The 13,673-nt window shown below is 33.9% G+C and overlaps 2 protein-coding genes across 2 annotated transcripts; both read left to right on the plus strand.

Annotated features, from left to right (window-relative positions):
- The first annotated feature begins 2,085 nt into the window (after window positions 1-2,085).
- On the plus strand, window positions 2,086-6,198 carry LOC140819352 (DUF21 domain-containing protein At1g47330). The gene is made up of 12 exons (XM_073179398.1): window positions 2,086-2,520; window positions 2,939-3,015; window positions 3,119-3,202; window positions 3,300-3,413; window positions 3,575-3,661; window positions 3,826-3,965; window positions 4,050-4,137; window positions 4,311-4,384; window positions 4,960-5,078; window positions 5,281-5,513; window positions 5,645-5,691; window positions 5,837-6,198. Exons 1-12 carry the CDS (start codon window positions 2,343-2,345, stop codon window positions 5,868-5,870), a joined length of 1,275 nt encoding a protein of 424 aa, XP_073035499.1. The 5' UTR covers window positions 2,086-2,342; the 3' UTR covers window positions 5,871-6,198.
- A 3,439-nt stretch (window positions 6,199-9,637) lies between these two features.
- LOC140819353 (FAD-linked sulfhydryl oxidase ERV1) lies at window positions 9,638-12,227 on the plus strand. Its single transcript, XM_073179400.1, has 6 exons — window positions 9,638-9,894; window positions 10,195-10,272; window positions 10,517-10,564; window positions 10,768-10,832; window positions 11,429-11,506; window positions 11,676-12,227. The coding sequence occupies exons 1-6, from the start codon at window positions 9,709-9,711 to the stop codon at window positions 11,806-11,808; spliced, it is 588 nt and encodes a 195-aa protein (XP_073035501.1). The 5' UTR covers window positions 9,638-9,708; the 3' UTR covers window positions 11,809-12,227.
- Window positions 12,228-13,673: the final 1,446 nt, after the last annotated feature.

Here is a 13,673-nt window from a genome sequence, read left to right on the forward strand (position 1 = left end):
TTGGATTCCGGGGTTTGTGAACACAATCGCTATGCCGGTATTATATGACCTGTAAAGCATAGACAATTGTGGCCCCATATGATTGGATATGAGATGTGGGATTGATGGCGCTTTGTCGACGCTATCATACGTGTATTCCCATATCGGCCGGTGTGCCAGCTCGAGCATTGATTTGATTTGATAGCGATTCGATTGATTCTGACATGTGCTCAGTGGATGGGCATTTGACCTGATACCTCCACGACATACATGCATTGCATATCATATATCAGTGTTTAGATATATGTGGTATATATGATTGATTGTTCCATACGGAGCTTTGCTCACCCCCAAGAGGGGCTGTTGTTGTCTTTGTGTGTGGACAATGGCAGGTACTCCAGGATATCAGGAGACCGGAGAGGGTACTTCTGGTGGGAGCCACAGCTTGGGCTGAGGTTTATGTTTATGTCTTGTTCCCAGTATATATATGTATATGTATCTATATATCGGGGCATGTCCCAAGGATATGATATGTTTGTATGTGATTGGTTTTGATTACGTGTGGGCGTGTTTTATGAGTTGAGATTAAATACTATTTTTAGTATTATAAATCTAGAAGAAATGTTTTGGGCTCGTTGTAAAGAAATTTTAAACTCGTTTTCTGCTGTGATTAATTAACTTTAATCAGACTGCATTGTAATAACGATTAGGAGCTAAGGGCCCCACAAACCCCTTAACCCGATCACCTTGACCCAAAACATGAAATAAACTATTCCAGCTTGTTCCTAGTTCGTGTGCAGCAGCCTAACTCATGCATCTTATGACCCTTAACTCGTGTAAAACCGACCCATAAACAATCCTTAATCATGGCAGCCCCTTCACGTAAATAATTCTCAAGTTTTGGATCGAAAATCATGCTTTAAACACATGTGTATACATAAAAACAAAAATAATTAAAGGGATACTTGTTTTTCATGCAAATCATATTCAAATAAATATTTAGGGTGTGATAGATGAGAAAGGAAAGAATTATGGCATGCCTTTGCGTATTTTACGCACGAAAATCCGTTGACGATGTGAAGAACGATGACGAACGAGGACCCTTGCTGAAAATCTAAGCAAAACCGAAGCCTTGACCCCTTGTTGATGCCTGTGTGTGTGGTATTTGAGGTAAAAAGAGTCCTTGTGAATTGTTTAGGGGAAGGGGGCGAGATTATGAAGGTTTGGGGTAAGGGTTTTGTGCTTATTTATTTGTCTATTTATCAATCAAACAAGCCTAGACCCAATAACATGGTTAGTTAAGCCCATTAATCTCATTAGTACATTTAAAAGTTATTTTGTTTAGAAAATTTCGTGAAAATATTAGCTAAGTTGTCAAAAAGTTTATATTTTTGTTGAAAATCGAATACTGATAAAAATTACGTCTCAGCATATAAAAATCATCTCAAAACTCCTTATTTTCCAAAATAACAAAAAGCATCAAAATTATTTTAAATAATTATTTAATAAAAACATTTTTTTATTTTTCAGCCCTCGTTCTTCATTCCTCAATCGCAACTCGAATAACCTTTAAAAATACATTTTAATACATTCAAGTAAAAAAGTACTTTAAAATCATATAAACATATCAACATAATAAATTTAGTAATTAAAATCAGTTAATTAGCTATTTTCCATTTTCCTTAAATTTTTGCATGCAGTTGGATTACATCAACCTTACAACTCTATATATCATGGTATGGTTACGATACAAACATATTTATCTTAATAATTAATCTATTTTTGTATTAAGAAAAATTTGATTTATATTTTAACAATATATATTAAATATAAAAAAATAAAAAATTTATTTATTTAATAATTAAAATTTTATATAATTATTATCTTTCTTAATATAACCCTAATATTTTTACATCAAAAACTTATTTAATACTAGTTACTCTGCACACGTGTTGTGTATGTGTACAATCGTTTTATATAATTATCGATAGACTAAAGTGAAATTTGATAAATTATGGAAGGACTAAATTGATATTTGAATAGTTGAAATAAAATAAAAAAAATATATATATTGAAATTTAAAACAAAAAACAAAGATATAATCCATCGCAGTCGGCAGTGACTGTGCGAGCAAATCTCCATGGTTCCGACCTAAAAGATTCCAACGAAGAATCAAAGTATTTGATTCTATTCTATATGGGCTCTGTTCAAATTGTTGCAAATTCAGCTCAAATTCATTTAAATCCAACGTGAAAGTAGCGAGCGAGTGAATACAGACAAGCGCATACGCATAAACCGCAAGATTTTCAAGAAACCCGTTTTAAAGGACCGAGAAGAGTTGCGTGGTGTGACAAAAAGCGAAGATGGCTGGTGATATTCCATGCTGTGAGACCGCGTTCTTCGTCTACGTGCTAATTGTCGTAGGGCTTGTGGTGTTTGCTGGGCTGATGGCTGGCTTAACTCTTGGATTGATGTCTCTTGGTCTTGTGGACCTCGAAGTTCTTAGCACATCTGGGCGGACACAGGACCGTATCAATGCTTGTACTGTGCACTCTCTTGTTCTCTTGATTATGTGTGTTTCAGTGTTTTCTAGATTTTTTTTTGGGTGGTTGTGGAGCTATGGGTTTATATTTGATCATTTGGGATTTCGGGAGTTTTCTGCGTGGTTGTGTTTTGAAAGCGATAACGCTAATGATTGTGCTTGTGGGTTTCTTGATCGATTGTGTGTTGGGTTCTTATCTATTTTAGTACAAAGGGGAGGGAGATCCGAACCCTAGGGGCAATGGCAACATGTGAGACAACTGGGCTACAAGCCCGGCCTCTGTTGGGTTTGCTTGTTGCTAATTGCTTTTCATCTTGTCCTGAAAGGAATTGATGCCAGGATTAGAATGATGATTTTACCAGTGTGCGTGAGTATTGTTTGATTGGTTGAGCATCTCAGTGATATTCTTTTCGACAGCGAAAATTCTTCCGGTCGTGAAAAATCAACATCTTTTGCTTTGCACACTCTTGATTGGCAACTCGTTAGCAATGGAGGTCTGTCGAACATCATTACCTGAACACATTGGAATTATATTTTCCTTTCGTATCTTGAGTATGCAATAGTCTATATAATTGTGTGATTGGTTTTCATATGCAGTCACTTCCCATATTCTTGGATAGGCTTGTGCCTCCATGGGCAGCAATTCTTGTATCTGTCACGCTCATCCTAATGTTCGGTGAGGTTGTTATTCTACACCTATGTGGTATATAGATTAATATAGTGCTTGTTATATTTTTTTTTCCTTGTCCGGTAATTGGTCTGTCATTGTTTATTCCAGATATTGCCTCAAGCAATATGTAGTCGCTACGGATTGACTGTCGGTGCAACAATGGCACCTTTTGTTCGGCTTCTTCTTTGGCTTTTCTTCCCTGTTTCTTATCCTATTAGTAAGGTAAATAATGCCAAGTAGCTATTTATTCTAAATTCTGGATAACATTTTTCTTGTCCTGACGATACTATTCTTCTTTTTCTCCATCACTTAGAAAATGCTTCAGAATAAAGTACATTATGATATATTACGTCTCTCTAATTGGTGAGCGCTCTTGTTTGTAGTTTCTGGATTGGATGTTGGGCAAGGGACATGCTGCTTTATTGCGTCGAGCTGAGCTGAAAACTTTTGTTGATTTTCACGGCAATGAGGTCTGCTTTTTTAGTGATTTCTGCTCTTCATTTCTTACAGAACCACAAGTCAGAGCTTTTGAGCTGTCATCTGTTTCATTTTCATGAAAGATTTTTGACTCTTGAGGTCGATTTTACCATCTCTCATATTTTGAAGCTTCATATGAAATAAACATATTTGATAGGCTGGGAAAGGTGGAGATTTGACACATGATGAGACTACAATAATCGCTGGGGCACTAGAAATGATGGAGAAAACTGCTAAAGATGCTATGACCCCAATAGAGAAGGCATTTTCCCTGGATTTGGATGGAACTCTTAATTTGTGGGTTTATCATTAACTGCTGAATCTAGTTATATGCCCACCAAATTTACTTACATGTTCATCTTGCGAATAATCCTCGTGCAGGGAAACATTGAATGCTATAATGACGATGGGCCACAGCAGAGTTCCAGTTTATTACAGAAATCCAAAGAATATTATTGGACTCATACTGGTAAGTCATTTATGTACTTTGCAAAATCAAGATATTGGCATTCTTCATATTACATTTTATGTAAAATTGATTGAGAAATTTGTCATTGAAACCTTTTCTTTTATGTGCTCATATTGGCAAGTAATATCTGGTTTTTTAACAGAACCTAATAGCATCATCGTTTCCATGTGCAGGTTAAAAATCTTTTAGCGGTTGACCCCGATGAATCAGTTCCTTTAAGAAAAATGTTGATTAGAAATATTCCTCGGTGAGGATAAACTTCATTATCCATCCCCGTCGCCCCTAATTTTTAGCATAAAAAAGAATCTTGATGTATGTGATGCTGAAATGGCTGCAAGTGGAAATTTTATCATCTGATGGCTAATTGGCTATCAAATTGAAGTATCTTTTCTAGTGCTTGTTCTGTGATATTTTAGACCTGGGAGATGGCAATGATTGTCCTGGAACAATTATTATCCTGCTTATGTATTTGGATCTTCTTCCATCAAGTATACGCATCTTCTATATGTTCTTCCTCGGTGAAAATATTTACACAGAAGCAAGTAACATCCCTTCATTTTTTAAAACATTTCACATAAGAAGTTAACAATCGCACGTTCTTTTATCGTGTTGGGATTTATGTTCCCGCGACATTTTAACCTCCTTGAACTTGTGATAAAATAACATCGTGTCTCTGGAATTCATGAATATGTGAGCATGCTTTTATTTTTATATTTTTTCTTGGTAACTCAGAAATGGAATGCCATTCAAGTGTTTTACATTTCGCACAAACTTTTGTCCAGATGGAGGGTAATTAGTTTGTTTATCTTGTATAACTTTCAGGGTCTCCGAGAAAATGCCTCTCTATGATATTCTGAATGAATTTCAGAAGGGTCACAGCCACATTGCTGTTGTGTACAAGGATTTATACGAAACAAAAGAAACGTTGCAGAAAACTAAAGGTATGAAAATTAAGAATCATCTTAATCTCGAAAAGCAGTTCCAAGTTCCATTTCTCTCTGTTTATTCTCAATGCATTTTCTCTCCATAAAGATACAAGGACGGTGCGATATCTATGTTTGTCTCCTTGCCTATGTTACTCTATAACTTCTTTATATAATCTGTTCACACATGCTGTTTAACATAAGGTGGGCCCAAATGCAGATACTGAGAACTTTGCCATCAATTCCACCTCACATTATGCCGACACAAGCTCGAAGGCTGATGATGTTGTGAGAAAGAAAAGCCCGCCAACAACTCCAGCATTCAAGAAGAAACACAGGGGATGTTCATTTTGTATTTTAGATTTAGAAAATTCTCCAATTCCAGAGTTTTCACCCAATCAAGATGTTGTTGGTGTGATTACCATGGAGGATGTCATTGAGGAACTTCTCCAGGTACTCTTTTCTCATTTTTACGCTATTATTGCATGTAACATAGTTTTAACAGCTACAAGGCTGAGCTTGAATGGAATATATTTATATACACAAACACGCAAGCTATGCCGCTTTTTTATTTCATTTTCCAGGAGGAGATACTGGATGAAACCGATGAATATGTCAACATACACAACAGGTAAACTTTTATCTACATGAAAATCAAATAACCTCAGATACATTATAAATCTTTCCTATTAAAAGTATGACTCTGATCACCAAAAATTTCAGAGATGTCATGCGTATGATCTTCGGAAACTTGCTGACTTGTTCTTCTGCTGCAGGATAAAGATAAACATGAACGCTTCTCAAGAATAAACACCCCATATGGGGCTATAAACAAACTCCACTCCTATGTCAACTACGTCAGGTCCTCGTTGTTCAATCAGTGCTTCAAGTTTGCGCAACGGTACACATACTTTGTAAAAAGGCTTCGTGTTATTCATTGGTTTCCGGTTGCTGCTTATGTTTGCATGGAATATGGGTCCTGGACAACAGAATTAGTTGCTTTTCCATAATATGTGAGGGGTATTATTTCATTTGAATTGGGGATGGAAGTGTGTATATTATACTAGCATTGTAGCTATTCATCAAGAATTTCTGTGACCAAAAGCTATTCATGAATGTCGTCCCTTTGGATTACAAATTAGGCGAAGTGAAAGCAGGGCCGAACGCTGGCGACTCTCTCCTTCATTGGGGAGAGGTGTAAAGCCAACTCGGTGTAGAACCAAATCTAGTCGTATATGAAAAAAAGTTTAAAGTTCGATATTTAAGCTCGAAAATTATTGTGTTTTTGCTCGAATTCGGTTCGAATCAAAGATTGAAATAAAGACTCGAAATATATTTATTTAATGTATAATTAATTTAGTAATGTTACATGTACAATTAAATTTGTACAACAATTCTTACTACAAAATTCTATTTAACAAAATCTAATGATAAATTTAATACAAAATCTCATGATATGATAATAAAATATCACGATATAATTGTTATAAATATTGTTGTAAGATATTTTTGTTGTATTTTTAACATTATTTTAATTATATTATATTAATAAAATATTTCGTGAGCAGTTTGCAAATTATAAAAAAAAAAAATTTGAGTTCGAATTTAGCTCGAAAAAAATTTGAACATGTTCAGTTTTGGATCAAATTCGATAATTTTGAATATGAATCATATTTGGTGGCTCAAAAAACTCATGAACTGGCTTGTTTTGTTTACACCATTGTGTCAACTCACCAGGGGTGTTGGTTCATGAATGTCATTCATTTAACATCAAATTGGAATTTTGATTAGTTTAAAATTTTAGAAATTAGAAGGTTGATTGGATGACAATGAGATGAGTCTAACACGTGTTTGGCCAAACCGAAGATCTGCCCCACCCTGTAAACCCGACAGGTTGAACCATAAAAAGTACATAATTTTTAATTTTTTCGATATGTACGTCGTTCCAATTCTCGTAAATGCAACAGGGAGAATCAAAATAAAACGAGGAGTGGAGGATCAAAAGTCAACACGTATTCATGATTTGACTCCATGATGCAACAATATGTGTGTATACAAAATTATTGGCAATATTTATATATGTTATACTCTTATCCGTTATTGGTTGAAAACAAAAGTTTAAAAGATTTTATAAGGGCCTATAATAGACACATATAGTAACTTAGATTAACTATTTTCATAAAACGAAACCAGATATAAAGTAGTTTCTATATGGACCTATTGTGCATGCATGTGCTTGGGTCCGGGCGTGATGGCGTGATATTAGAGATGGTCACCAACAGGAATACCAAAAAATAAGTATTGTGCAAGACAAAATGCTACGTAGGTGAGAGTCACATCTTGAACTAGTGGGGCAAAGTGTTACATCACAAGAGCCATATCTTGAACTTGTAGGAGCCATTTCTAGATTCATATCTCTAGTTGATCGAGAAGTAGGTTGAAAACGAACGTTACAATAAACTCATAAAGCAACGTGCGTTAACAATTTTCATAAAACGAGTACGAATACGAAATAGTTTTTATATATATCTATTATATAGTTGTGCAGACGTGGATCTGGCCTCGGACGTGACAATTTCAACAACAAATCATAATCTCATATTCGTAAAATACAAGAAATCAATCAATTTACATATTTACATTTCATTAGATACTTTTACCTCTCTAATTTCATAACATACATATAATCGGCCTACGGTGGCTTGAGGACGGCCAGCAATAGTTGCTCTATTTTAATCTTGATTTAAGCCATGGTATATAAACTATAATCTCATGAAAATATTCAAAATAAATTTATGATTCAACTAATTAATTTATAAATCCAATAATGTTTGATGTCCTTACCTTGTACGTTGTGTTTTTTGATATGGGGAAATTGACAAATTAGTCTTATAAGTTTGATACTTCTGGTTTTTTATCAGAACACTTCTGATTTACGTCTGATATCTTAATATTATTTAGATATTTGGTCATTTTTTACCCAATTTATACCACAATTGCTGAAGTGATATATTTTCTTTTGTGAGTTGTAAACTTTGAATTGTAGATTTTGTGAAATCACACATAATGTGAGATTTAACATAGACATTATGTTTTATCGGACGGAAAGTGCAAATCTCTTCTCTCACATATCCATCGACATTTCATGGAGAGAGAAACATGTTTCTATTTTTTTTTTTTTTTTGAAAAGTCCACAATTTTCTGAGATAAATAAAGTTCATTTTCAAAAAATGCGGATTCGAATGGCGTATGATCTTCGGCTAAGAAATTATCTAATAATCCAAACAGAGAATAAAAAAAATCAATCATGGTCTAACAAGAACTTCAAATTTTTATTCTATTTTTCAGTTCATTTCTTGTAAATTTCGAGCACAGTCAATTTTAATTTCAAGTCAAGAATTATAATTATCGATCTACAAGATAATTCATGGATTTTCTCATGTGAAAAAAAACACACATTTCACTCGGACACAAAACGCAACAAGTTTTACTAAACAAATTAGTACAAAACTATTAAAATCAAAGCATAAGAAATATGTAAAATCAAAGAATTGAAAAACAAGACACTCACCCTCAAATTTAGGCATCCATGGAACCTTTGACCCGAATTATCATTTGTCTAAAAAAACCTTTGATTGTGATCTTTTTCCACATTTATAGAACAATATTCCTCGTCCGGAAACATACGACGTCGAAATCTCGTGTAAAATAATTTTTCATCTTCTTAGACATTTAGGGATTAGTTGAAAGAAAACTAAGGATTTGCTTCCACATTATGTGTGATATGATAAAACCTACAATTCAAAGTTTAAATGTCGTCAAGAAAAAAAGTCAATTCAACAATATGATTGAAATAGGGTGAAAAGTAGACAAATATCTAAATAATTGAAAGATATCAAATTTAAATCAAATGTGGCAAAAGGGAACAAAAGCAAAGACATATTTATAGAAATAATTTATTATTTTTATTATTTTCGATTTGATAGATGAGTCGGTCTTTTGTGAGACGATCTTACGAATCTTTATTTGTGAGACGGGTCAACCCTACCGATATTCACAATAAAAAGTAATACTCTTAGTATAAAAAGTAATATTTTTTCATGGATGACCCAAATAAGATATCCGTCTCACAAAATACGACCCAGGATATCATTTTATTCAAGTTTTTGCTTTGATGGGTATAAGAAGTCTTATCACGTCCCATTCACTTTCCAAAGTTTTTAAATTATTAAATAATTCTATATTCTTATTTATTTTTTAAATCCACTTAAGTTTTTAAATTATTAAATTAAATAATTTTATATTCTTATTTATGTTTTAAATTGGGGAAGTTGGTGAAAAATCTCCAATCAAAACATTTTTTTGGGTTTATTCTCTACCTACAAAATTGTGGTACTATGTCATACAAAATATGGTACACTTCATGTGGAAATGTGGTACACTTCATGTTTAAATGTGGTACTAAAAATATATTCAGGGACTGAATACAAAAAAAATCGACAGCTGGAGACTGAAGACCAATTTCTCGTTTTAAGTTCACTACAAAATTTAAATATAATATCATATCTGGAAAATTTTCCAAAAATTAATAAATATTTTATTCTTGTTATCTACCGTTGGAAGAAGCTTCGGCAGTCGCTGCTGCACAATGTCCGAGAATCTGGTGCAGCATCTCCTCCAAGCATTCGACGGCATTTCACGATGTGTTCAAACCCAACTCGCTAGATTTATTCTACGCTCGGATCAGTCTCCAGCTTCGGCCCACAAGGACAGCTCTCTTACATCTCTCTCCTCACACTCTGTCGGTGTTTTTCATCCTGAAATTCTTCAGAAGGTGAACCTTTTTCACTATTCTTTACAAATTTACCTCTGTCATGGCCTGAATGGGTACTGGTTTTGTTTCTGTTTGGTTGGATGGTGCGTTGGTGAGTGCATGTTAACTGTTCGATAAAAGTTCGAAGTGGAATAGCGTGGACATCTTTTTTGTTTACGAGTGCTTTCATGATTTATGTGATTTTGCTTCGCCGAATTCTACTGGTTTGTGATGGGATATGCTGCGTTCAGTACCATGCTAATTGCAGATTGCTGCATATGGAAACTTTTGTCATTTCTTGTTTACTAAATAATTTTTCAGCAAAAATCTTCCGGGCCTACAACAAAAGAGGATCTTGGAAGAGCCACTTGGACCTTTCTTCACACTCTTGCTGCTCAGGTCTTTTACACTATGTATTTCTTCCTTCTTATACAGTTTTTCAACTTTTTACATTGTTTAATATTGAACCTTTTGGTAAGTAGTTTTATAAGATTAGACAAATTCAATTTGGTAGGTATATGTATGTGCTTCCATTTTCTTAAAGGTTAAATGATTTTAGTTTCCCACATTCGGCATTCAATATATTACCCCGAGTAGTAATAACTTTACATGTTGAAATGATTTTTTAATTTTTTTTGTTCAGTATCCAGAAAAGCCAACCAGGCAACAGAAGAAGGATGTAAAAGAGTTGGTATGATCATTTTTCTCTGTTTATATTTATGCACGTCGCTACGTCAATTGACTTCTTTTAAATATCAAATTTTAGAAACTACATGGAGTTCATCATTCTGTGGACTCAAACAGTTTATGCTGTTGTAATTAAAACAGTTGCCGGCGAAAAGCAGATGGGATGTGATTAAGCGCTTACAAACCAATGTTTTATGTTTTATGTAGATGGCCATTTTGTCTCGGATGTATCCTTGCAAGGAATGCGCAGATCACTTCAAAGAGGTATTAATGTAAGTATCATCTTTTTGATTCTCCAGTGCTATAAGTTTGCTTTCATTTCTTGCAACGGCGTTTTTCATCTCAATGTATCATTTTTTTGAATATTTTTTACCATCTTTAGTGTTTATTTTTTAAAAATAATTCACTTGTTTAAACTCAATGTAATATGCCTTTTTATAACACAATATTATTCAATCTATCTTTCTCGACTCTACCTTTCAAATAACCATCAAGAGTTGATGTACTATCTATCTCATCAACTTCTATAACAATTTCCAAATACCACTATAAAAATTCGGAAAACAACCTGGATCGCAATTTTCATAAATTTTGAGATGAAAGAAATGAAAGGCCAATCAAACACATCCTCTGCCTCTGACTCTAAAAAGATGTTTGTTTTTTATCTACCACAAACAATTAATTTTATGATATAGGAAAAATAGCTGTTTCCGACCCTAAGAATTTAGATATTAATAGCAACGTAAATGGGTTTATAATACTTTGGTTCTCCTTAGTCTCGTATTTTAGATGATCTTAAATGCTTCCAAATGACAGGTAATTATTATTTCCCAATAATAGACATTTTTGGACTTCAAATCTTATGCAGAGCAACTCCGGTTCAGGCGGGATCTCATGAAGAATTCTCTCACTGGTTATGCCACGTGCATAATGTTGTTAATCGAAGGTACCGAATGCATGACACAATCTTTTACATTTTGCTTGCTTCATTTAACAGAAAGCACCTGTCGCAAGCTCAAACCAACAAGTTGATTCAGTATTCTTAAACTGCCTTACTAAGTTTGTTTATGTGTTCTTGCTTACACGAGCTACTCTCCTTATTCTTGTCTCGACAGCCTAGGCAAACTTACTTTTCCATGTGAACGAGTTGATGCACGATGGGGGAAGCTAGAGTGTGAGCATCGTGCATGTGATCTACAAGGGTCTGCTTCCATGGATGTTACTGATGCTGCACACTACAGAAGATAAGTCCCCCACAAACCATGAATTGATCTAGATTCTAGTTTATGTTAGAATGGGATAGATACTCATTACACACCAAACTCCATTAGACGAGCAGGTTCCATATACATTCAAGTGTAGAAACCACAAAATTTCTCACACATCAAATAATGGGTGTTACTAGGGACGGACTTCCGAGTGTTTCGTCCGGTTTCGTATTGAATAGGCCTATCTTTCCATTTGGATTTGTCAGCATCCAAGAGAGTTTCAAACTCATTTGTCTCCACAGTATTGATTAGAGAACAGCAGCAATGACAGAACCAAAGAGGCGTCTACATTGTCGCCGCAGTATATCATATTTGAGACGATATGTCCATCCTTGAAATGTGCAAAGATGTTAGATGCCTCGCACACATTGATTAATCAATTGCTTTGCAAGCACTTAATTTCATCCTCATATGCTTTTCATCGCCAGCTGATATAGAACATCAATAGTATACACACACACACACACACACACACACACATATGTATATACACACACAGACACACACACACACACACACACACATATATATATATGTATATGTGAGAAAAAATGAACTACATATAGTTTTTTTTGTTTGATACCTAAAAGGAAATCAATTTGACTTTAGAAACTCATTTGGTCATGACCCATATTTGGAATTATATTTCATTGGTTACTCTAAAAATATAATAGATTTCATTATTAAATAAAAATTAGCAATTCAAAACAAATATAATCACCCACAATCAAATATAATGATTTTAGTTACTTTACATGTCAAAATCGACTATACAAAAAAATACATAGTTCTGATTCTTAATTTCTCATAGCCATTGTTGATATATTGTAGGCGAATAATACTAACAACCAATCAATCAATTCCTCTGAGGAAAATATTGAGGATGACTTAGTGTTATTTAGTTATCTTAGCTTATATATAATCTATATTGATAATTAAACTTAAACACCTTATACTAACCACCAAACACCAACTTTTGGTACATTGGTGTAGCTTTTTTATAATTCCAAAAAATATCATTTGTCCATTCGATTTCATATTTTACAAATCTATTTTCATATGTATCGCGTGTGTCACGACTCGCTAATATATAAAACAGTTGGTTCAATTCTAAGTTTTTATAATTTTATATACCAAAAACCGATTAGTAACTTAAAATTAATGTTGTACACACATTGTTTCACCCAAAAAAATAAGAGTGGGTCTCATGTGAGATCGTCTCACGGATATTAATCTGTGAGACGGGTCAAATCTACTCATATTCACAATAAAAAGTAATACTCTTAGCATAAAAAATTATATTTTTTCATGGATAACCCAAATAAGAGATTCGTCTTACAAATTCGACCATTGTGACCATCTCACACAAGTTTTTGCCAAAAAATAAAGCACCATCCCAAAAGGTAAATGGAATTAGTAATTTGAAGATGAGGGTCTCCACCCATCTCATTTCGGGAATAATAGAAGCAGGAAAAGGGTCAGATAACTTATCAATAATTCTCTACAAAATTTAACAACTTTCGTTTTTTGATTGCCTGTTCCTTCGTAAATTTCCAGTGTTTAGTAGCAAATTTTCAGCTGTATTCTAGTTTCTTTTAATTGTAAAGATGTTTATTTTAATTCAAAATGCGAATCGATTTTCCTTGTTCAAACTGTTGTATTATGTACTTCAATGATTTCTGTTTTCTTATTCACGCAATAGAAAATAACACAGGCTCACGATGATTCTTTGGCTGGTTCACAGCCTACGTCCATGGGAAATAAGATAGCCGCCTTGTTTATTCAACGATCAAGAAGATGCCAGTTATAATACAAGCAATACTTTACACATAAAAACTCACAATC

The sequence above is a fragment of the Primulina eburnea genome, chromosome 18 (genome assembly GCF_022965805.1).
Source record: "Primulina eburnea isolate SZY01 chromosome 18, ASM2296580v1, whole genome shotgun sequence".
In the NCBI taxonomy this organism is placed as follows: domain Eukaryota; kingdom Viridiplantae; phylum Streptophyta; class Magnoliopsida; order Lamiales; family Gesneriaceae; genus Primulina; species Primulina eburnea.

What these genes read in the sequence shown, in the direction of transcription:
- LOC140819352 (XM_073179398.1), top strand. Translation starts at nt 2,343, where the DNA reads ATGGCTGGTGATATTCCATGCTGTGAGACCGCGTTCTTCGTCTACGTG. An exon ending in TCATCCTAATGTTCGGTGAG is followed by an intron (nt 3,203 to 3,299) that starts GTTGTTATTCTA and finishes TGTTTATTCCAG; the next exon opens with ATATTGCCTCAAGCAATATG. An exon ending in TCATTGAGGAACTTCTCCAG is followed by an intron (nt 5,514 to 5,644) that starts GTACTCTTTTCT and finishes TTCATTTTCCAG; the next exon opens with GAGGAGATACTGGATGAAAC.
- LOC140819353 (XM_073179400.1), top strand. Translation starts at nt 9,709, where the DNA reads ATGTCCGAGAATCTGGTGCAGCATCTCCTCCAAGCATTCGACGGCATT. An exon ending in AGAAGGATGTAAAAGAGTTG is followed by an intron (nt 10,565 to 10,767) that starts GTATGATCATTT and finishes TGTTTTATGTAG; the next exon opens with ATGGCCATTTTGTCTCGGAT. An exon ending in CATAATGTTGTTAATCGAAG is followed by an intron (nt 11,507 to 11,675) that starts GTACCGAATGCA and finishes TTGTCTCGACAG; the next exon opens with CCTAGGCAAACTTACTTTTC.